The 25,518-nt window shown below is 46.9% G+C and overlaps 1 protein-coding gene across 1 annotated transcript in view; it reads left to right on the forward strand.

Moving 5' to 3' along the window:
* Nucleotides 1-25,518, forward strand: part of CACNA1F (calcium voltage-gated channel subunit alpha1 F) — a 1,139,147-nt gene that overhangs the window by 40,192 nt on the left and 1,073,437 nt on the right. The window contains exon 3 of the mRNA XM_069209307.1: nucleotides 7,782-8,046. Within this exon, the coding sequence (XP_069065408.1) occupies nucleotides 7,782-8,046 (265 nt within the window). The remainder of the gene's footprint in view (nucleotides 1-7,781; nucleotides 8,047-25,518) is intronic.

Raw genomic sequence — 25,518 nt, forward strand, 5'->3', positions numbered from 1 at the left:
CCCTGGGGACCCCTAACTCAGCACATGCACACTGCCTCACAGCTTGTGTGTGCTGGTGGGGAGAAAATGACTAAGTCAACATGGCACTCCCCTCAGAGTGCCATGCCAACCTCACACTGCCAGTGGCATAGGTAAGTCACCCCTCTAGCAGGCCTTACAGCCCTAAGGCAGGGTGCACTATACCACCGGTGAGGGCATATGTGCATGAGCACTATGCCCCTACAGTGTCTAAGCAAAACCTTGGACATTGTAAGTGCAGGGTAGCCATAAGACTATATGATCTGGGAGTCTGTCAAACACGAACTCCACAGTTCCATAATGGCTACCCTGAAATCTGGGAAGTTTGGTATCAAACTTCTAAGCACAATAAATGCACTCTGATGCCAGTGTACAATTTATTGTAACATGCACCCAGAGGGCATCCTAGAGATGCTCCCTGAATACCAGTCAGACTTCTAGTGTAGGCTGACCAGTTCCTGCCAGCCTGCCACAGCCTTTGTCACTCTGTGGCCAGGAACAAAAATGGGACTGGGTGGAGGTGCTTCACACCTCCCCCTGCAGGAACTGTGGCACCTGGCGGTGATCCTCAAAGGCTCATCCCTTTTGTTACAGTGCCCCAGGTCATCCCAGATAGTGGAGATGCCCGCCCCTCCGGGCACTGCCCCCACTTTTGGCAGCAAGACTGGAGGAGATAATGAGAAAAACAAGTAGGAGGAGTCACCCAACAGTCAGGACAGCCCCTAAGGTGTCTTGAGCTGAGGTGACCCCTGCCTTTAGAAATCCTCCATCTTAGTTTTGGAGGATTCCACCAATAGGATTAGGGATGTGCCCCCCCTCCCCACAGGGAGGAGGCACCAAGAGGTTGTAGCCACCCTCAAGGACAGTAGCCATTGGCTACTGCCCTCCCAGACCTAAACACACCCCTAAATCTAGTATTTAGGGGCACCCCAGAACCCAGGAAATCAGATTCCTGCAACCTGAAGAAACAAGGACTGCTGACCTACAAACCTGCAGAGAAGACGGAAGACGACAACTGCTTTGGCCCCAGCCCTACCGGCCTGTCTACTGACTCTAAAACCTGCAACTAGCGACACATCCAACAGGGACCAGCGACCTCTGAAGCCTCAGAGGACTGCCCTGGACTAAAGGACCAAGAATCTCCAGTGAGCAGCGGCTCTGCTCAACAACCTACAACAAACTTGCAACTTTTCTTCAACTTCAAAGACCTCACTCTTCCTGCTGGAAGCGTGAGACTTCACATTCTGCACCCGATGCCCCAGGCTTGAGATCCAGAGAACCAACACCACAGAGAGGACTCCCCAGCTACTGCGACCCCGTGAGTAGCCCGAGACGACCCCCCTGGATCCCCACAGCGACGCCTGCAGAGAGAATCCAGAGGCTCCCCCTGACCGCGACTGCCTGTAACTAGGGGCCCGACGCCTGTGCCAAGCACTGCACCCGCAGCCCCCAGGACCTGAAGGAACCGAACCTCAGTGCAGGAGTGACCCCCAGGCAACCCTCTGCCAAGCCAAGGTGGTGGCTGGCCTGAGAAGCCCCGCGCTGTCCCTGCCTGCCCCTCTAGAGTGACCCTCGGGTCCCTCCATTGAAACCTGTTCAAAACCCGACACCTGCTTTGCACACTGCACCCGGCCGCCCCTGTGCCTCTGAGGGTGTGTTTTGTGTGCCTACTTGTGCCCCCCCAGTGCTCTACAAAACCCACCTGGTCTGCCCCCCGAGGACGCAGGTACTTACCTGCTGGCAGACTGGAACAGGAGCACCCCTGTTCTCCATGGGCGCCTATGTGTTTTGGGCACCTCTTTGACCTCTGCACCTGACCGGCCCTGAGCTGCTGGTGTGGTAACTTTGGGTATATATAAAAATGGTGAGTGATATGGCGCTCCTACCTCTATATATAAAGCCACATAAATATCATACTGTACGGTGCCAAATACTGGGGTTGCACCCTCCAAACACCCCTAAAAAAGTAACCCAATGTTACCTATAATAAAATAAACAGTATTAGCACACATACAAATAGTGTTATGATCTGTAAATATCAGAATAGTTATACACAAAATAATATAGACTCCCAAATAAAGGACATATATTAGTATAACAAAAGTTACAGTCACAAAGATTCCATCCAAAAAAAGAAACTGTTTTTCATCACGATCCAGGTAAACATAATCCGATTCCCAAAAATTATTCTTAAATGAGTATCTATCGTATCGTCCCCCTATCAGAATTGCATAAATTAAATCCCAAAAGTTCATCCAATTCCAAAGTAAGCGTAATCAGATTCACAGTTCAATCCTGAGTAAATGTCCATCCCATCGTCCCGCTGTCAACACGTGTTTCATCCTGGGAGTGCCCACGGATTTCTTCAGGACCTCCTACAACAGTATTGTACATGTATTCTTAAATTGTGTTATGTCATGACAGAAAATTTACATCATTATTTGAATATGTGTGTCGTGAGAACCCAAAAATTATCAATAAAATTCATTACACCCCATACTGTGTATTCTTTTGTGAATATTATAAAAGTAAAAAAACATATTGTTATGAGTGACCAAAAACAATATTGTGATCAGGCAAACTGTCCAATGGTGTTCACACGTGACCCTCAACCTCCTACTAACCATCAATAACTCTTATATTAAATTGATATCATATTCCTACCTTAAACTACTTATTCCACTCGTATAATTGTTGGAATATCCCTTGTGATCTGTTATTATTATAATGTCTCCTATTGACGTGAAATACAATATAAAAAACATTTACCCAAAAGGGCGCTTGCTAACATATTAATCGATGTCTACGGTTGGGTACTACTAGCGCTTACCGCTATTAAATAAGATGCCGTCGTCACGCGAGTACGCTGCTCCGACAAATGTCCATTATCTAGCAATCGCAGCGCCTCTGCTGCCCGCGTTAAATACTTAACTCTAATCTAGAAATAGAAGACGGACAACATTGTAAGAGCGTCCGTGTGTTTCCCAATAGAAATAAATAAAAGACTTCCGTCTTTGGCAAATTCGCCTTATTATGAAAACATAAATATCGGGGCTCCATATTATTTTAAAATTGCAAACTATCATTCTGATTACCAAATACTATATTATAGCCATCTAATAATTTCCATATTAGCAAAATGGGTTAATATAGCCCATCATTTTCTACAGTCCCCGAATGAAATTATGCGATTATCGCTGTATTTTTAGATTTTACATTTTTGGAATCCATATTATATTGTTATTAATATTATATACCAATATATTGAACCTGACATAGAATTAATAATTATATAATATATTATTCTATATTAGTGAAGTCGCCCAACCATATCTAATATATAGTATTATCAAATTGTTATTCAAGTTTCTCCCAAGAAATACTCCATTTCATGGTCGGTATTTAGACCTTGCTCTACAGCTCTAAACTTCAAAATCCAGTAGGACTCCTTTCTCCTTAAGGCTAATTCTCTATTCCCACCACGTGGGTTAGCTGCACAATGATCAAAACCAAATAATTTAAACACTTTATATTTTGCCTGTGCTTGGCAATTCTTGACATGTAAAGCTATAGGGTAACGTTCATCTTCTAAATTGATTGCCCTCCAGTGTTCTGAAATTCTGACCTTTAATGGACGTATCGTGCTGCCAATATAGATCTTATCACACTTGCATATGATCATGTATATCACAAATTTTGTATTGCAATCAATATGTGATTTAATAGACACTAGATTACCATAATAGTCAACAAATTCCGTCTTAGGCTGCCATGCCCATTTGCAGACTGTGCAAGAGCCACATTTGAAAAAACCTAAATTATGCTTCCCTAACCAATCTAAGTTCTTTCTCTCCAATGGGTAACTTGGACTCAATATATTGTTAAGGGTATTCCCCCTCCTATAAGCAACATCAGGTATTTTATTATTGGTAACTTTGGGGTTGCCTTGAACCCCCAACGGTGGGCTGCCTATGCTCAGGAACTGAGACATGTAAGTGTCTTACTTACCTCACAAACTAACCTTTACTTACCTCCCCCAGGAACTGTTGAATTTTGCACAGTGTCCACTTTTAAAATAGCTTATTGCCATTCTAACAAAGACTGTATATGTTATTGCTCTAATTCAAAGTTTCTAACTTACCTCTGTCGAGTACCTTGCATTTTATGTATTTACTTCAAATCTTGAACTGGTGGTTCTAAAAGTAAATTAAGAAATATATTTTTCTGTATAAAAACTATTGGCCTGGAGTGAAGTCTTTGAGTGTGTGTTATTGCCTGTGTGTGTACAACAAATGCTTAACACTACCCTCTGATAAGCCTACTGCTCGACCACACTACCACAAAAGAGAGCATTAGAATTATCTACTTTTGCCACCTATAAGGGGAACCCTTGGACTCTGTGCATACTATTTCCTACTTTGAAATAGTATATACAGAGCCAACTTCCTACAGTGCTGCACAGCTCTAGCTGGCCCTGGTGTCTTCATACTTGGTGGGGAGACAGATCTGGTTTTCCGGAGCATGAGCACCTTCTCCTGGTCGTCTGCAGCATTGGCTGGGCTGGAGTGCTGGAAAGCGGTGAACCGGACTTTGCTTGTCAGTGCCTGGCTCTCCAGCTTGCAGGATGACTCACTCTGTCATGAATGTTGTGAGAGTTGCGGGCAGGCAGATTTTTGCACCAAAAGTTCATAACTCTTCTGCTGTTCTCACCAGGCTGTGAATCCTCTTTGTCTTTCTTCTCTTAATCCGTCGTATGTGAGTTCTTGGGTTCAAGGGTGATAACTAAATCCTTATTTTAGGGTCATTAAGGGGAGTGACCGGTAGCAGCCAATGGGTTGCCTACATTTAGGGTATCTACACCCTGTGTATGACCACTTCCGGTGGGAATTGAGCATAACTCTGTCCCGATAATGTTAATTCTGTCCAAAACAAGATAGAGGAATCTGAAAAGTGGTGTCCACATCACCTAGTCCCCCTTAGGGCTGAGACTTGCATGATATGTGCACACCTCCTAGTCTCCCTAATCTCAAGAAGTGGGGTCAGAACAGGGGAGTTGGTCATCTCCACCATCTGAAGAGACCTTGGTCGCATAACAAAGGCGGCTGGGCTTTTGAAGCTCCCCACCCTTGAATGCACATCCTGCAAAGAGGAGGTGTCAACACCTCCGCCCAGAGCAGGCTTTGTTCCTGACCTCCGAGAGCATAGACTTTCACCTCAGGAGGTCAGAAACGTGTCTATGATGGCTGAGCTAGTTGAGACCAGTCAGTCAACACACTAGCAGTCAATAGGGTTTTCAGGGGACACCTCTAAGGTGCCCTCTGGGTGCATGTATTAATAAATCCATCACTGGAATCAGTGAGGCTTTAGTAATATGAAATGTTTGGTACCAAGCATCCCTTGTTTTTAGTGAAGCCTTCATGTAGCTGGGCAATTCGTATTGACAAGTGATCAGCACATGCATTTCAAGTGGCTGCCCTGTCTACTTACTATGTTTAAGTACCGACAAAGAGATACCAGGGGCATATCTGCTCTTGCAGATATGTCCACCTATGTAATATAATGCACCCTGCATTAGGGCTGTAAAACCTTCTGTATGGGTGACTTACAAATATCATACATATTGGTAGGGGACCTGGCATATGACGATGTGTGACAGGTCATGTGTTTGCAGTTGTCTGCACCAACACACGCATTCTGCGATGGCAGCCCTGTGTGTGTTTGGTGAGGGGTCCCTTAGGGTGGCACTATTTGTGCTGCAGCCCTTAGAGACCTTCTTTAGTACCCCAGGCCCTGGGAACCAGGGGTACCATGTACTGGGGACTTACAGAGGGTGTTAAAGGTTATGCCAATTGGGGGTAACAACTTTACAATTTTAGGAAAGAGGTCTGGCCCTGTGGACCTGGTTATCAGGAACCCAGTACACTTTCAGTCGAAATCACACCATGTACCAGACAAAAGGTGGGGGTATCCATGCCAAAAAGGGGTGTTGTCCTACAAATTCGTTTTTTAGAGAGGGATTGTATTAAGGGAAGAATCGTTTGTGTCATCCAAAGCTGGTGGTCATTACTCATGGTGGACATCGAGCGCCCCACTGATGAATAGATAACTATGAGATATTTGTTAGTGGCAGGATGAGTGACAATGTCGATAGCAAGGAGAGAAGATACTAAAGTTGATAAAGGCAATGCCTGTAGCTCATAATGGGATGACCTATTGCAAAACATGCTAAATGAAACAGACATAACAAGGTGCTCCCTGACGTCTCACATGAGTACTTAACCACAACATTTGTAAGCTTTGCCTCAGAGATGAGACAGGTAGCACACACGTTTCTAACAACTAGGTAAAGATAACTGAAATTACTCTGCTTACCTCCCCCTGCCAGCCCTCAAGTAACCGTGAATATGTTCAGGTTGATTGGAGATATTATAAATCTTGGTATCCTGTTAGACCACTAGCCTTCAGTGTTTAGTGTTTGTTTCCAGTTTGTGTTCAGGTAAATTTGATTAGCACAAAAAGCAGTCTACAACTTGCATAATCAATGAACGAATGCTTAAAAAATGAATCTGTATCATATAAAGAACACAGTGTTGTCAACAGGCTGTGGAAAGTGTAGTGATCTGTAATGTCTTATTGAAGAAACAATAGGAGGAGTGAAAGAAGCTAGCTGTAGCTGGGTGTGAGACTGTGTTTTTTACTGTTGCATAGAGACAATCACTGTTGCCTAGCTCCCTTGCTTGGTGTCCTCAGCATGCCCTGGATAAAGCATGGTTTCATTTGGAGATTGATGATTATGTTAGTTTTCAAGATCTTTCTGTGCTTTGTAAATATGCAGTGTTCTTGGTTGAGTACTACCTCAAACTGGTGGAAGTGAAGAGTGTGCTGGATCCAGATACTCAAGGTGTTAGCGATTTTTTTAATAGATGTTTATGACTTTTGGTCTTGGAGTCGTCTGATGATTATTTGCAGCCATCAAAATTAACCAGGATGATTCAACCCCAGGGTGTTTGGTGTACTGATATGTTGGAGCTGTAACAACTAATGAGGTATTGTTGGCATACTTGGGATGATGTTAAATACTGAAAACGATCCCACCATAATAAATACAGAAGTGTTTTGGTTAGATGTCTTTGTAGCCTGGAGTGACTAGGTACAACCATAGGGCGCTCACTATTTACTGCAGACTATGCACTCTTAGTATGTGGAAGAACGTATGATGGTTTGGGCCATAAATACAAGTTCCAGGCCGTTAGCGGAGGCAAAACATGGTGGAAAAGAAGCAAAAAAACATCCTCATCCTAGCATGGAAGAATGAGCCCCTTACAATATTTTAATTCTCCTTTGAGTCTCTGGCTTCATATGGCACAACCTCCTTGGTGACATGCCATCCGTATAATCTTCAGTTCTTGGTATATTACTCTGTATAGCATCAATGACGGTTTCTGGTTGTCACCCTGAGCATGCAGTGCTTGATAATGGAGGCCTTATGTTCTTGGGACTTACCCTAGCTAATGATCATTCTCTATTGTTACACTACCTCCGTGGCTGCCTCTTATTTCACAAGAGAAACGTAAGTCTTAATTTCACTCCTTCTCCACTTCCATCACAAAGGAAGCGGGAGAGGAAGCACCTGCCACAGAGCCGTAGCCTGAGAAGGTACACAAAGGTTGAGGTCACCTTAAAAGTTCTAATTTGATATCTAATTAAATGTTCAGTCCTGGATCTGAGCTGATATGTCCCTTGTTGTATTGTGTCTTCTGCAGTGGCGGACACCGTGGATGGCGAGGATGCAGAGGGCTTTGTGGATGGCACAGAGGCCTCCCTAGTCTGGCGCTACTCCATGGACATGAACGGTGGCACAGACACCCTAAACTCCCAAAGCAGCGCAGCAGCACAGCGGAAGCGGCAGCACTACAACAAGCACAAGAGCCAGGGCAACAGCGGGGTGCACCGCTCCCCACGAGCACTCTACTGCCTCGACCTCAACAACCCCATCCGCCGTGCCTGCATCAGCATTGTAGAGTGGAAGTATCCTTTACAAGCCGGCCAGCTGCAGGAATGAGCAGTACTTCAGAAAGAGAGGCTACAAGTGAAGGAAAGCGAGAGGAGGCAGAGTGAAGAATGGGGAGAAAAAGAAGGCAAGAAACCGAGATTAAAAAAGAACAGGCAGAGAGAAGAAAGAATGAATGTGAACAAAGGCAAGAGCGTGAAGATTACAGGAGAGGAAAAGGAGAGACAGCATTGAGTAATTTAGAGAACAAGCAAAAATCGCATTTAAGAAAACATAAAGGGTACAGAGCTAAGATCAATACAGAAGAAGGGTAAAGAGCAGAGAATCATTTTAGGGAAAGATGGCAACATGAAGAATGAGGGAAATTAAGGTGAAAGGATGAGTGAGAAGTTTTATTTTTATAGAAAGGAAGGAGTAAGACTGAGATGCAAGGGCTGATATTTAAAAATATAGAGACTGGTGGAAGGAGACAGGCTGAAATGTATAAAGTGAGATTAAGGAATGGATTTACCAAGCAAAACATTTTGAAATAAAGATCGTTGTCTTCCAGAGGATCCTTATCAGTAGTCATAAGAACTGAATATCCCCGCCCATGTACGGGGACCCCGGAGAATATACTAAATAAATAAAAAAATATATACTTTATACATATATACTCACACATACATATACATTTATATATATATATATATATATATATATGTATATATATATATATATGTATATCACGTAGTGGGAGACGCCACTAAGTAGTTATAGTTAGGATCTAGTTTCTGTATAAAAAGCGTGTTTTTAGTTGCCTATATCTTTGGTGCCGTTTGACAAATATTTACAGAACGTTCCCAAAAAATTGCCAGTCATGTCAGCTGCTGTCTGGAAAGTTTCTGGGTGATTGTAGGAAGTTGGCTCTGTATGCACTATTTCAAAGTAAGGAATAGTATGCACAGAGTCCAAGGGTTCCCCTTAGAGGTAAGATAGTGGCAAAAAGAGATAATACTAATGCTCTATTTTGTGGTAGTGTGGTCGAGCAATAGGCTTATCCAAGGAGTAGTGTTAAGCATTTGTTGTACATACACATAGACAATAAATGAGGTACACACACTCAGAGACAAATCCAGCCAATAGGTTTTTATATAGAAAAATATATTTTCTTAGTTTATTTTAAGAACCACAGGTTCAAATTCTACATGTAATATCTCATTCGAAAGGTATTGCAGGTAAGTACTTTAGGAACTTCAAATCATCAAAATTGCATGTATACTTTTCAAGTTATTCACAAATAGCTGTTTTAAAAGTGGACACAGTGCAATTTTCACAGTTCCTAGGGGAGGTAAGTATTTGTTAGGTTAACCAGGTAAGTAAGACACTTACAGGGCTTAGTTCTTGGTCCAAGGTAGCCCACCGTTGGGGGTTCAGAGCAACCCCAAAGTCACCACACCAGCAGCTCAGGGCCGGTCAGGTGCAGAGTTCAAAGTGGTGCCCAAAACACATAGGCTAGAATGGAGAGAAGGGGGTGCCCCGGTTCCGGTCTGCTTGCAGGTAAGTACCCGCGTCTTCGGAGGGCAGACCAGAGGGGTTTTGTAGGGCACCGGGGGGGACACAAGCCCACACAGAAATTTCACCCTCAGCGGCGCGGGGGCGGCCGGGTGCAGTGTAGAAACAAGCGTCGGGTTTGCAATGTTAGTCTATGAGCGATCTCGGGATCTCTTCAGCGCTGCAGGCAGGCAAGGGGGGGGTTCCTCGGGGAAACCTCCCCTTGATCAAGGGAGAGGGACTCCTGGGGGTCACTCCTCCAGTGAAAGTCCGGTCCTTCAGGTCCTGGGGGCTGCGGGTGCAGGGTCTTTCCCAGGTGTCGGGACTTAGGATTCAAAGAGTCGCAGTCAGGGGAAGCCTCGGGATTCCCTCTGCAGGCGGCGCTGTGGGGGCTCAGGGGGGACAGGTTTTGGTACTCACAGTCTTAGAGTAGTCCTGGGGTCCCTCCTGAGGTGTTGGATCGCCACCAGCCGAGTCGGGGTCGCCGGGTGCAGTGTTGCAAGTCTCACGCTTCTTGCGGGGAGCTTGCAGGGTTCTTTAAAGCTGCTGGAAACAAAGTTGCAGCTTTTCTTGGAGCAGGTCCGCTGTCCTCGGGAGTTTCTTGTCTTTTCGAAGCAGGGGCAGTCCTCAGAGGATGTCGAGGTCGCTGGTCCCTTTGGAAGGCGTCGCTGGAGCAGGATCTTTGGAAGGCAGGAGACAGGCCGGTGAGTTTCTGGAGCCAAGGCAGTTGTCGTCTTCTGGTCTTCCGCTGCAGGGGTTTTCAGCTGGGCAGTCCTTCTTCTTGTAGTTGCAGGAATCTAATTTTCTAGGGTTCAGGGTAGCCCTTAAATACTAAATTTAAGGGCGTGTTTAGGTCTGGGGGGTTAGTAGCCAATGGCTACTAGCCCTGAGGGTGGGTACACCCTCTTTGTGCCTCCTCCCAAGGGGAGGGGGTCACAATCCTAACCCTATTGGGGGAATCCTCCATCTGCAAGATGGAGGATTTCTAAAAGTCAGAGTCACCTCAGCTCAGGACACCTTAGGGGCTGTCCTGACTGGCCAGTGACTCCTCCTTGTAGCTTTCTTTGTTCCCTCCAGCCTTGCCGCCAAAAGTGGGGGCCGTGGCCGGAGGGGGCGGGCAACTCCACTAAGCTGGAGTGCCCTGCTGGGCTGTGACAAAGGGGTGAGCCTTTGAGGCTCACCGCCAGGTGTCACAGCTCCTGCCTGGGGGAGGTGTTAGCATCTCCACCCAGTGCAGGCTTTGTCACTGGCCTCAGAGTGACAAAGGCACTCTCCCCATGGGGCCAGCAACATGTCTCTGGTGTGGCAGGCTGCTGGAACTAGTCAGCCTACACAGACAGTCGGTTAAGTTTCAGGGGGCACCTCTAAGGTGCCCTCTGGGGTGTGCTTTGCAATAAAATGTACACTGGCATCAGTGTGCATTTATTGTGCTGAGAAGTTTGATACCAAACTTCCCAGTTTTCAGTGTAGCCATTATGGTGCTGTGGAGTTCGTGTTTGACAGACTCCCAGACCATATACTCTTATGGCTACCCTGCACTTACAATGTCTAAGGTTTTGTTTAGACACTGTAGGGGTACCATGCTCATGCACTGGTACCCTCACCTATGGTATAGTGCACCCTGCCTTAGGGCTGTAAGGCCTGCTAGAGGGGTGTCTTACCTATACTGCATAGGCAGTGAGAGGCTGGCATGGCACCCTGAGGGGAGTGCCATGTCGACTTACTCATTTTGTTCTCACTAGCACACACAGGCTTGTAAGCAGTGTGTCTGTGCTGAGTGAGGGGTCTCTAGGGTGGCATAAGACATGCTGCAGCCCTTAGAGACCTTCCTTGGCATCAGGGCCCTTGGTACTAGAAGTACCAGTTACAAGGGACTTATCTGAATGCCAGGGTGTGCCAATTGTGGATACAATGGTACATTTTAGGTGAAGGAACACTGGTGCTGGGGCCTGGTTAGCAGGGTCCCAGCACTCTTCTCAGTCAAGTCAGCATCAGTATCAGGCAAAAAGTGGGGGGTAACTGCAACAGGGAGCCATTTCTTTACACAAGCCCCCCCCAGCCCACAGGCCAGGAGACTCAGCCCAAGCTGGGAGAGTCTTCCTAGTCTGTCAGGCGAGGAAGAGTAGGAGAAATAGGCTGGTTAGTTGCAGGGCCTACTCTGCCTTACATCCTTCTGTTCAGGTCATTCCCTTTGGGGAACTGACCTACTTCCACAGTGATAGGACCTAGTCTGAATTGCCTCTTGTCTGCCTCTTCAATGTCTCCACCCATTCTTTCTATTTTGGTCTTAGAGGTATCCACCTCTGCTAACCTTATCTTGGCCAGGGTTACCCCTAGCTTACCCAGAGAGGTTACCCAGAGCTGGAGTAACCCCACCATGACCAATAGGGTCAGGGGGCCTAACTTGCTATTTGGCATGGGGTCAGACCACCATGCTAAGGATAGTGCAGCCATAAAGGCTAACACCCAGCAGAGGCCACTGACAGCTGTCAGTGCCCAGAACCACACCTTTAGCTCTTCACCTAAAAGGGAAGGGGCTAAGTTACAGGCCTCTTTGGGTTCAGGTTGCCTGTCTGCTGTATTAGAGTGGGGGGTTACCACATCTTGTAGTAAACACCCTTCTTCCACTCTTTCTTCTGTTAGCTGAGGAGCCACCCACTCAGGTTTAACAGTTGCCTGACTAGCCAGGACTTCTTGTGGGTCAGGTTGGACTTTATCAGGGCCATTTTTGGAGTTCTCCCCTACTGGAGCAGAATCTCCTTGGCTTGCTGTAACCTTGGCTAAAGGTTGTCCACCCTTCCCACTCTGTTTTCTTTTCTTCTTCTTCTGGGGCCTGCTTGCATTTACTGCAGAGGCAGGACTTCCAGAATCCTTGGGAGAGGACTGGCACTGGACCAGTTCCTCTCTTGGGCTCTGACTAACCTCTGGGTAGTCATTTCCAAGGAGACAATCAAGGGGGAGGTCTGTACTGACTACTACCCTTCTCCAGCTAAGAGTGCCACCCACTTCTATGGGCACTAAAGCCACAGGCCTCTTAGTGACCCTGTCTAGGCTAACTCTTACCCTGGCCATCTCACCTGGGATGTACTGGTTTGAGAGCACCAGCCTGTCATGCACAATAGTGTGACTGGCACAAGTGTCTCTCAGGGCAGTGGTTGGGATTCCATTCACCAGTAGGTGGTGGAAGTGTCTACTTCCCTCTGGAATCTCCAACTCACCTGTTGGGCCCTGTTTCCAGTTGAAGGCTAGGAAGACCTCCTCATCTGAGGAGTCATCTCCCATGGCTACACTGGTTACCCCAGGAATTTTGTTCTGGGGTTTGTTTTTGGGACAAGAAGTGTCCTTGGTGTGGTGCCCAGACTGTTTACAGTTGTGGCACCAGGCCTTAGTGGCATCCCAGTTCTTACCCTGGTACCCACCTTTGTTTTGGGTTGTGTCTTGGGGCCCACCCACCTGTTCTGGTTTTTGGGGGCCTACAGAGGACTCTTTTTCTTTGTTTCTAGTGTCACCCACTTTCTCCTGGGGAGTGTTTGTAACCCCTTTCTTTTGGTCACCCCCAGTGGAAGTTTTGGTTACCCTAGTCTTGACCCAGTGGTCTGCCTTCTTTCCCAATTCTTGGGGAGAAATTGGACCTAGGTCTACCAGATACTGATGCAACTTTTCATTGAAGCAGTTACTTAAAATGTGTTCTTTCATAAACAAATTATAAAGCCCAACATAGTCACACACTTCATTTCCAGTTAACCAACCATCTAGTGTTTTTACTGAGTAGTCTACAAAATCAACCCAGGTCTGGCTCGAGGATTTTTGAGCCCCCCTGAATCTAATTCTATACTCCTCAGTGGAGAATCCAAAGCCCTCAATCAGGGTACCCTTCATGAGGTCATAAGATTCTGCATCTTTTCCAGAGAGTGTGAGGAGTCTATCCCTACACTTTCCAGTGAACATTTCCCAAAGGAGAGCACCCCAGTGAGATCTGTTCACTTTTCTGGTTACACAAGCCCTCTCAAAAGCTGTGAACCATTTGGTGATGTCATCACCATCTTCATATTTTGTTACAATCCCTTTGGGGATTTTTAGGATGTCAGGAGAATCTCTGACCCTATTTAAGTTGCTGCCACCATTGATGGGACCTAGGCCCATCTCTTTTCTTTTCCTTTCTATGGCTAGGAGCTGCTTTTCCAAAGCCAATCTTTTGACCATCCTGGCTAACAGGGGGTCATCTTCACTGAGAGCATCCTCAGTGATTTCAGAAATGCTGGACCCTCCTGTGAGGGAAGCAACATTTCTGACTATCATTTTTGGAGACAGGGCTTGAGAGGCCCTGGTCTCCCTATTTAGTACTGGAAGGGGGGAATTGCCCTCCAAGTCACTAATTTCTTCCTCTGTGAAGTCATCCTCAGAGGGGTTGGCTTTTTCAAACTCTGCCAACAGCTCCTGGAGCTGAATTTTGGTAGGTCTGGAGCCAATGGTTATTTTTTTGATATTACAGAGAGACCTTAGCTCCCTCATCTTAAGATGGAGGTAAGGTGTGGTGTCGAGTTCCACCACATTCATCTCTGTATCAGACATTATTTTGCTAAAAGTTGGAAGACTTTTTAAAGAATCTAAAACTGTTTCTAGAATCTAATTTCAAACTTTTAACAAACTTTTAAACTCTAAAAGACAATGCTAAACAGGGACTTAACACACAAGGCCCTAGCAGGACTTTTAATGAATTTAGAAAAATTTCAAATTGCAAAAATCAATTTCTAATGACAATTTTGGAATTTGTCGTGTGATCAGGTATTGGCTGAGTAGTCCAGCAAATGCAAAGTCTTGTACCCCACCGCTGATCCACCAATGTAGGAAGTTGGCTCTGTATGCACTATTTCAAAGTAAGGAATAGTATGCACAGAGTCCAAGGGTTCCCCTTAGAGGTAAGATAGTGGCAAAAAGAGATAATACTAATGCTCTATTTTGTGGTAGTGTGGTCGAGCAATAGGCTTATCCAAGGAGTAGTGTTAAGCATTTGTTGTACATACACATAGACAATAAATGAGGTACACACACTCAGAGACAAATCCAGCCAATAGGTTTTTATATAGAAAAATATCTTTTCTTAGTTTATTTTAAGAACCACAGGTTCAAATTCTACATGTAATATCTCATTCGAAAGGTATTGCAGGTAAGTACTTTAGGAACTTCAAATCATCAAAATTGCATGTATACTTTTCAAGTTATTCACAAATAGCTGTTTTAAAAGTGGACACAGTGCAATTTTCACAGTTCCTAGGGGAGGTAAGTATTTGTTAGGTTAACCAGGTAAGTAAGACACTTACAGGGCTTAGTTCTTGGTCCAAGGTAGCCCACCGTTGGGGGTTCAGAGCAACCCCAAAGTCACCACACCAGCAGCTCAGGGCCGGTCAGGTGCAGAGTTCAAAGTGGTGCCCAAAACACATAGGCTAGAATGGAGAGAAGGGGGTGCCCCGGTTCCGGTCTGCTTGCAGGTAAGTACCCGCGTCTTCGGAGGGCAGACCAGAGGGGTTTTGTAGGGCACCGGGGGGGACACAAGCCCACACAGAAATTTCACCCTCAGCGGCGCGGGGGCGGCCGGGTGCAGTGTAGAAACAAGCGTCGGGTTTGCAATGTTAGTCTATGAGCGATCTCGGGATCTCTTCAGCGCTGCAGGCAGGCAAGGGGGGGGTTCCTCGGGGAAACCTCCACTTGATCAAGGGAGAGGGACTCCTGGGGGTCACTCCTCCAGTGAAAGTCCGGTCCTTCAGGTCCTGGGGGCTGCGGGTGCAGGGTCTTTCCCAGGTGTCGGGACTTAGGATTCAAAGAGTCGCGGTCAGGGGAAGCCTCGGGATTCCCTCTGCAGGCGGCGCTGTGGGGGCTCAGGGGGGACAGGTTTTGGTACTCACAGTCTTAGAGTAGTCCTGGGGTCCCTCCTGAGGTGTTGGATCGCCACCAGCCGAGTCGGGGTCGCCGGGTGCAGTGTTGCAAGTCTCACGCTTCTTGCGGGGAGCTTGCAGGGTTCTTTAAAGCTGCTGGAAACAAAGTTGCAGCTTTTCTTGGAGCAGGTCCGCTGTCCTCGGGAGTTTCTTGTCTTTTCGAAGCAGGGGCAGTCCTCAGAGGATGTCGAGGTCGCTGGTCCCTTTGGAAGGCGTCGCTGGAGCAGGATCTTTGGAAGGCAGGAGACAGGCCGGGTGAGTTTCTGGAGCCAAGGCAGTTGTCGTCTTCTGGTCTTCCGCTGCAGGGGTTTTCAGCTGGGCAGTCCTTCTTCTTGTAGTTGCAGGAATCTAATTTTCTAGGGTTCAGGGTAGCCCTTAAATACTAAATTTAAGGGCGTGTTTAGGTCTGGGGGGTTAGTAGCCAATGGCTACTAGCCCTGAGGGTGGGTACACCCTCTTTGTGCCTCCTCCCAAGGGGAGGGGGTCACAATCCTAACCCTATTGGGGGAATCCTCCATCTGCAAGATGGAGGATTTCTAAAAGTCAGAGTCACCTCAGCTCAGGACACCTTAGGGGCTGTCCTGACTGGCCAGTGACTCCTCCTTGTAGCTTTCTTTGTTCCCTCCAGCCTTGCCGCCAAAAGTGGGGGCCGTGGCCGGAGGGGGCGGGCAACTCCACTAAGCTGGAGTGCCCTGCTGGGCTGTGACAAAGGGGTGAGCCTTTGAGGCTCACCGCCAGGTGTCACAGCTCCTGCCTGGGGGAGGTGTTAGCATCTCCACCCAGTGCAGGCTTTGTCACTGGCCTCAGAGTGACAAAGGCACTCTCCCCATGGGGCCAGCAACATGTCTCTGGTGTGGCAGGCTGCTGGAACTAATCAGCCTACACAGACAGTCGGTTAAGTTTCAGGGGGCACCTCTAAGGTGCCCTCTGGGGTGTGCTTTGCAATAAAATGTACACTGGCATCAGTGTGCATTTATTGTGCTGAGAAGTTTGATACCAAACTTCCCAGTTTTCAGTGTAGCCATTATGGTGCTGTGGAGTTCGTGTTTGACAGACTCCCAGACCATATACTCTTATGGCTACCCTGCACTTACAATGTCTAAGGTTTTGTTTAGACACTGTAGGGGTACCATGCTCATGCACTGGTACCCTCACCTATGGTATAGTGCACCCTGCCTTAGGGCTGTAAGGCCTGCTAGAGGGGTGTCTTACCTATACTGCATAGGCAGTGAGAGGCTGGCATGGCACCCTGAGGGGAGTGCCATGTCGACTTACTCATTTTGTTCTCACTAGCACACACAGGCTTGTAAGCAGTGTGTCTGTGCTGAGTGAGGGGTCTCTAGGGTGGCATAAGACATGCTGCAGCCCTTAGAGACCTTCCTTGGCATCAGGGCCCTTGGTACTAGAAGTACCAGTTACAAGGGACTTATCTGAATGCCAGGGTGTGCCAATTGTGGATACAATGGTACATTTTAGGTGAAGGAACACTGGTGCTGGGGCCTGGTTAGCAGGGTCCCAGCACTCTTCTCAGTCAAGTCAGCATCAGTATCAGGCAAAAAGTGGGGGGTAACTGCAACAGGGAGCCATTTCTTTACAGTGATCCATCCAGGGGATGGGGAGGGGCGATAAAAAGGGAGGGTCCAAAAACACTTTTTCCCCCATTTATTTTTCCATAGGTAACATTTAACCACAATAGCGCCAAAACTACTGGATGGAATTACACCAAATTTGGCAGTAAGGTAGGTCTCGGTTCAGAAAGCGATCTTTTTTGTTTTTTTGTGTCAATCCGTTCAATAGTTTTGGAGAAATTAAGGAGAAAGCTAATTTGTGTATGTAGGAACGTGAAGAATTCACAACCTCTCCTGATCTCGTGCTGAGATCTGATTGGCTGTCAACAATTCAACCAAGAAGTGTTGGCAGCTCTCTTAGGACTTCGCAGCAGAGTCCCAGAAAAAAATTAAATAAAAAAGAAAAGTGGCCAGGGTACAGACACCCTGACCCGTTAGCTCTGGTGCTGGGATCAAAATGTAAAAAAAAAAAAAAAATGAAGCGAGAGCCCGCACTTAGTCCTTTTGAAGCATCTCGGTGGGCCAAGTCACAAGGGCATCTTTAAATGGAGTGTGAGTGGCTGCCTGGCCCCCCACCTTCTCAGGCAAAGCACAAATTATGTTCAGGGCCCGCAAGGACCCCTGCACCCTAGGCACCACCGCCTTCCCATGGCTAAAATAATTATTGGGGTGGGGGATGCCCATCGGCTCCCCTACAACCCCGGTGACCGCCACCTCCCTGGGGCTTTAATTGATTAACAAGCGGGGAGGCCATCTGGTCCCCTGCTGCCCCAGGGACCGCCTCCAGTCCGAGACTTTTTAAATGAAATAGAGGGGTGAATTTCTATGGTTTTGAAAATTTTAAATGTGAGCCTACCTATAATGTCCCTGTAACCTTTGTAGTTATGACCATGTTTTCATAGACAAATTGTTTTTTGACTTGCCTGTATCTTTGGTGCCGTTTGACGAATCTTCAATTTCTTTTCCAAAAAGTGTTCCAGAGAACCTTGTTGCACATGGGAAGTTTCTGGATGATCTGTCAAGTGTGGGCAGAGAAAAAGGAGGGATCAAAAAGTTGTGTTTCCCATGTTAATGCCAATAGGGATTTTGAACAAGACTACAGCCCGAACTGCTGAACTGTATTACACCAAATTTATCAGAAAGGTAGCTTTTGGTCCTGAAAGAAGGTATAGTTTCTTACCTGTAACTCCAGTTCTCTCGTAGGGGTATTTCCATGATAGTCATAAGCGTTGAATATTCCCCGCCCCCGGAGCACGTTTTCCAATATAGTTTCTTAAGTGTCCATGTTCGCCTTACTTCAGAAAGGGCTGCCAAGTCACTTAAGAATGTTCCCATGCAGCCCATAGGAAGGGCTACAGTGTTCAAACTTCTTCATTCAGATTGTCCTTGAAGTAAATGCATTAAATTGCCTGAACAAATGAATATAATTTTTCAGAAAAATTCCTTCACAAACCTTTTTATATCAGAAAACCCCTATGAAGGAGTGCAGAGCAGTGTAGCCCATAGGCTGCCATTAGTAATGAAGAAAAAGGAGACTGTGCCTTTAAGCACAGCCAGTCCTCCAGCATCCCATCCTGTCTAGAGAGAGGCAGTTACCTCAGTTCTTTTTTCAGGCAGTTATTAGCTGATAATAAATATTAACCTAATAAAGCAATCTATCTTCTCCCCCGGGGAGGTGGGAGGGTTGCTTATGACTATCATGGAAATACCCCTACGAGAGAACTGGAGTAAGAAACTATACCTTCTCTCGTAGGGGATTTCCATGTATAGTCATAAGCGTTGAATAGAATAGCAAGCCCATCCCATGACACGCGGAGGAGCAGATAGAGTAGTCAGAGAATATTCTCCCAAGCAAAGAGGTTCCTAAGAGAAACCTGTCCTACTTGAGCATTTGCCCTAGCATCTGAGTCGAGGCAATAATGTTTAGTAAAGGTGTGAACCGATCTCCAAGTCGCAGCTTTACAAATTTCTGCTAATGGAACATTCTGCAATAAAGCAGTCGTTGCCGACTTGCCTTTGGTGGAATGTGCTTTTGATTTACCCTGTATGGTTTTCTTAGCTAGTTGATAGCAAAATAAAATACAGGAGACTATCTATCTCGATATCGATTGCTTGGATCGTACCATAATTAACAAACAGTTGTGAAGTTCTCCATAGGGTATTGGTCTTATCTAGATAAAATTTCAACACCCTCTTAACATCTAGAGAATGGAGAGCTCTCTCTGCTGGAGTAGAAGGGTTTGGAAAGAAAGTAGGTAGGGAAATCGACTGGTTGATGTGAAAGTCGGATATAACCTTGGGTAGAAATTTAGGATGTGTTCGTAGGACTACTTTAGAGGAGTGAAATACTGTGTAAGGCTCGTGGGTACAGAGGGCCTGGATTTCGCTAACCCTTCGTGTTGAAGTGATTGCCACTAGAAAGGCCGTCTTCCAAGTGAGGTGTTGGAGAGATGCCTTGTGTATGGGTTTGAATGGCTGTTGCATTAGACGTGAAAGGACCACATTAAGTTCCCATGGTGGAGAAGGGCGTCTAACTTGAGGAAAGACCTTCTTTAACCCCTCTAGGAAATCTTTGATAACTGGAATTCTAAAGAAAGAGGTTTGCGAAGGAGTTTTCCTATAAGCAGTTAAAGCTGCCAAATGAACTTTTATTGAAGAAAGCTGCAGGCCAGATCTTGCCAATTGTAACAAGTAAGGGAGAATGACATCTTCCTTGCAAGATGTAGGGTCTATCCCCTTAGAGGAATACCAGATGCAGAATCTTTTCCATTTGAAGGAGTATGCTGAACGAGTTGATGGCCGCTTCGCCACCTTTAGGATTTCCATACAATCCTGAGGAAGGTTTAGATGACCATACTGGACTAACTCAGGAGCCATGCTGCCAAATTCAAGGAGGAGAGATTGGGATGTCTCATTTGTCCTCCGAACTTCGTCAGGAGGTCCGGTCTGCAGGGTAGCCTGAGATGTGGCCGGAGTGATGGGTGAAGGAGATCCGGGAACCAGCACTGTCTCGGCCACTCTGGTGCAATGAGGATCATCGTGGCTGATGTCATCGAGAGTTTGAGGAGGACTGCTGGGATCAGTGGAATTGGTGGAAAGGCGTACAGAAATTTGTTGGACCAGTCTATCCACAGAGCATTCCCCAGTGATTTTGGGTGGTAAAACCCGGCGGTGAAGTCGGTGCATTTCCTGTTTTCTTCTGTGGCGAATATGTCGATAGAAGGTGTGCCCCACAAACGGAAAATGTCTTGAGTGACATCTTTGTTGAGTACCCACTCGTGGTTCTCTTCTAGAACTCTGCTGAGGGCATCCGCTTACATATTCTGAACCCCTGGAAGGTGGGTTGCCACTATGCTCAATTTCCTGGCTAGGAGCCAGTGCCATATTGACTGGGACTCTTGAGACAAGACTCTGGATCTGGTGCCTCCTTGCTTGTTCAGATAGTACATAGTGGTGGTATAGTCTGTCTGTACCAGCAAGTTGTCGGTGGTGATTGAGGGTAGAAATGCCTTGAGAGCTAAGTGTACCGCCCGTAGCTCTAGGAGATTGATGTGGTACAATGATTCCTTGTGAGACCATCAACCTTGTATTTGCAGGTGATCCATATGAGCTCCCCATCCGAGGAGAGAGGCATCTGTCACAATAGTCTGCGTTGGAGGCTGTGCACGGAATGGCATCCCCTTTAGGAGATTGGCTGGAGAGCACCACCGAGTTAGAGATCTGATTGCATGGGTGGACAGACGAATTTGGTCTTCCCAGTTCCCCAACAATTGATTCCATTGGTCCTCCAGGCATTCCTGAAGCGGTCGCATGTGGAGGCGAGCGTTGGGTGTCAGAAAGATGCTGGATGCCATGGAGCCTAGAAGTGAGGAGACTGTTCGCACTGTTGGGTGACGCATTGATCAGAGAGCCCAACACTTCCGGAGAATGGATAAGCGTTGTTCCTCCGAAGGACACACTTTTGCCTGCAGAGTGTCTGTTTTAGCTCCTAAGTAGTGTAACTTCTGGACAGGAATTGATATGAAGGCCTAGCCGGTACAGGAGCTCGCAGGTCATCTGGAAATGCAGTTTGGCTTCTGCATAAGTGGATGCTTTGATTAACCAGTCGTCCAGATACGGGTATATGTAAATTTGATTTTTCCTGAGATGAGCTTCCACCACCGCCATGCACTTGGAAAAGGTTCTGGGTGCAGACCTGAGACCGAATGGTAGGACAGTGTATTGGAAGTGATCTTGACCCACCACAAACCTCAGGAATTTCCGATGCTTCTTCACAATGGGGATGTGGAAATACGCGTCGTGTAGATCCACTGAGCAAAGCCAGTCCCCTTGCTGAATCTGAGGATATATCTGGTGTAAGGATAGCATTCTGAACTTTTCCTTTCGGATCCATTTGTTGCCAATTTTGAGGTCTAGAATGGGTCTGAATTCCCTCTTGTCCTTCTTTGGGATGAGAAAATATTTGGAGTAAATACCCTTCCCCCGTTGGTTGTGGGGAACCGTTTCCACTGCTCTCTTTTCGAGGAGGATGGAGACTTCGGCCTATAAGAGGTCGAGGTGCGCGGTTGAGGGTTTTTGCGGAATGGCCGGAGGCGGTGTGGAAAACCTGAGACAATATCCATTCTGTACAGTGTTTAAGACCCAAGCGTCTGTTGTAATTCTTTGCCACTCTACAAGGAAATTGGTGACGCTTCCCCCCCCACCGGAGTGGTTAACGAAATTGGGGGGAGGAAATTCTCAGGGTTATGAGGTGGTAGGTTGTCGGGTACTCTGAGTGGACTGATGGATCGATCGTCCCCTCTGTGATTTACGCTGAGGCTGATAGGCTCGTTGGTACTGTTGGTGCGATCTTGTAGGGACCTATTGAGGGGTTTGAACCCTCTGCATGGTGTAGCTGCGGTGGAAAGGACGGAAGAACAGGCGTTGCTCCTTAGGTTTGTCAAGACCCACTGCTTTTAATGTGTCCACCTCAGCCTTCATCCTTGCCCAATTCATCATCTGCATGGATACGAATAAGATGGATCCTGAAAATGGCAGATTCATAATCCGTTGCTGAGCATCCTGCTTCAATGACGTAAGCCGCAGCCACAAATGTCTTCTCAGTGTCACACCATGGCAGTAAGAATGTACTGAGAGTAAAGACCCGTCCGCCGCCGCACTGATGATCTGATTGGAGACCATAACACCCTCCTTGGCTATTTCTAGGAAATCCTCTCTGTGATCTCTCGGGAGATGCTCTGTGAACTGTAATATGGAATCCCACAGAGATCTATCGTACCTGCCCAAAAGGGCTGTGGCGCTTGCAGTCTTCATAGATGATGCAGCCGAATTGCAGACTTTACGGCCTGTTGAATCCAGCCTTTTACTCTCCTTATCCGGGGGAGAGGTGGATGACGGAGAGGTAGCATGAGCTTTGTGAGCCGCCAGTATGAACACAGAGTCCGGTGGAGGGTCCGAACGCAAAAACACAGGATCTTGCTCAGGAGGGCGATACTTTTTCTGCAGTCTAGATGGTGCAGGTCTTGTCGTAGCCGGTGTGAGGAAAACTTCCATAGCAGGCTCTAAGAGGCCAGGTACTAGGGGTAGTAAAGGTCTCGCAGCTGTACGCTGTTGTAGAGTTTCAAAGATGACCGACATAGACGGTGTAGGGGCGACCATCGGAACGTTTAGTTTTGACGCACCTCGGACCAGCACTTCATGGAAGGTGTTAATATCATCAACCGGCGAGGACTGAGGTGGGGGTGAGTCCGATAAGGTAGGGGAGTAGTCTCTGGTAGAAGACCAAGACTCTCTTTTATGACCCCTTGAACTTGGTCTATGTCTAGATCCGCGGTGAGATCTTGAGCGGGATGAATCATGGCCATTACGTGAATGGTGGCGCGATGCAGAGCGCGGTCTTGTTGGGACAGTAATTGGTACTTGAGGCACTGGAAGTGGTGCCGGTTGTGGTAACTCCTGACCCGTAGGCCTCGGTGTCTGTGCCGGAGGTGAAGTTGGTGGCAGATCTGGTGGAGGAGAGGCATGACGTCTACGTGTACCTCTCGACGTCGATTCCGACGACGCCGATCTGCTCCTCGACGTCGTGTGTCGTGCGGTCTTCGACATTGTGCGGTGCCTTGCCGTCGAACGGCGACTCCTATACGACGTTGAGCCGGACTTCGACGGCGAGCATGTCGGCGCCGTACCTCCTCTTGACGTCGATCTTCTTGACGTCGACCAGGACCGATACCGTTTTCGCCCTGAGGAACGCCTCTCAGACCTTCCACGACCACTGGAGGCCAAGGTATTGTCGCGTGGGCTCTCATTATCCTAAATGAGACTACTGGATTTCTAGGCAGCAGGATCGATAACGGTGTGGGGGACTGAGTCTGACCCACGTGTTAAGAACTCTGTCACCCTAAATCCGGTTTTTGCTCCGGCTAACTAGCAGTGCCTCATTTCTCCCACGGGGAAGAGATGATTGGGCAGCCGAGCGCATGACATCTTTGGAACTTCTCAGGGAAGTCGTGGTCACTCAGATCCAAACCAACTCTCTCATTTACAATATGGTCTCTTATACAAATGACAAAGACAGTATGAGTTTGATATAATGTTTTAATAAAACGACTGTATTTTAGATAATAAGGCGTGAGCCGCAATAACCAGAACAATACAACATAGTAGGATTGAAATAGTCACCAGGAGAGTAAAACATAAGAACAAAGCTATCATATTGTCTAACAGTTTCTACTCTCCCTCTGCTTGTTATATTTAGAGCACAGCATGTTAAGCTTCTAGCTTGCCTTTCCGAATCACCGGGGAGACATAAGCCCTCATACCTGAGCAAAGGCCTGTGATCTGGTTCAGCATCTGCAACGAGGCATTCGGCGTCTAGTTGTGGTTCCCTGGTCGGAATCTCCCTCTGCTTGTATTGGGACAAGGAAGTGATTTTATAACTAACATGTCATCGTGATCACAAAATGTCCCTACGCAGGAATGCCAAATCTAAACTCCTACCACGTCTATCGGCAATGTACCAGACTGTATCCTTGACTGAAGCACAGAGTGAATATGTTATGAAGAACTCCAGTGCTGAAGTAGGCAAAACAGTGTGATATGAATAAAAAACAACACCGTAGAACTGGCTATTTTGTAAAATAACAGTACGAAGCGTAATAAAAAGCATTTAGAGCAAAGTGCACAGAGGCTCTAAGCTGTCAGCAAATGAATAAAATACATTCAGGGCAAAGTGCACAAAGGCCTAAAGCCTGAAGCTAATGCGCAAAATATACGTAAAACTAACCACACTACACCCTCCCCTTGTCGGTAGCAAGTGGTTCCAATAACATAAAAACATGCCCTAAACATAAACAATATATTTCGACAAGGTAAGAAGACAACAAAGTCCTAAATTTAGGAAACATGTGACGATAAAGCCAAATTCAATATAGTGTCAATTTCGCCGAAGAAAAAAAATCCAATTGTCAGACAGAAGCAATAGAACGTAGGAGCTCCTCCACTTCGATATATGTTAATACCGGAAGATCCACGCCACAAAGTACCATGGAGCAGGTATGTTCCAAAGCCCCAAAACCATTCAGGGCGGCACCCTGTGCAGGGCCAATGAAAGAGACAATACCATCTTCCTCCAGGAAGGGAATCTCATAAACCGCCTCACGAAGCAAACGCAACCGTAGTGCACAAGTCTGGGAATGAGCCCTAATCGGGAACATCAACAGATCAGGATCGACCACTGGAGGGCGCTGCAGTGAGAGACAGAAAGCCAGTGCATGTTCAAACGAGCACCGAAGGCACCGAAACACGGGTTGCACACAATCCAAAACCGGTCTGAATGACATAGACCAGTCACACTCCAAATGGCCCAGGAGTGTAGGTCCAAAATGCTGCATCATGCGTTCACGACACAGCTGCGCTGACGGGAGCAGCAATATAGGATCTCGTCGTGGCGGGACAGCCATTGCGAAAAAATAGCAAGACTCCAGCCAACAAAGCCAAAGTAATCGGGAAACCCCCAAAAATGCTTCTGAAAATAGAGTGTATAGCCGAAGGTATCAAACCGAATACGGAAGAGAAGGTGTGAGCGTAACCAACACCAACGGCTTTGAAAAAATGAGCAATACCAGTAGTGCTGGATGCATTAAATATACGTCCCACAAGTTCACCGAAGTGACTTGGAAAGTTAGTATTCAAAAGGGACTGTATCTCCGCCGATGACCTTGCCACCTGAAGTGCGTAGGTCTCGCTAGCAGATGTAAGGGCCACATGCTTTTGAAACAATAAAGCTTTCAGCCGACTCAACTTGTCGAAATCAACCTTGGAGGTAGCAATATGAGACCAGATGTCCGCCACCTCCCTAATTTGAGTGGGGGGAAACAACACATTCCCGCAGCACGTAACGGCCTTGTTGACAACGACAACGTAAACTATTACGGCACGCATGCCACAGCAGCGTTCG

Source organism: Pleurodeles waltl, chromosome 10, assembly GCF_031143425.1.
Source record: "Pleurodeles waltl isolate 20211129_DDA chromosome 10, aPleWal1.hap1.20221129, whole genome shotgun sequence".
NCBI classification, from domain to species: Eukaryota; Metazoa; Chordata; class Amphibia; order Caudata; family Salamandridae; genus Pleurodeles; species Pleurodeles waltl.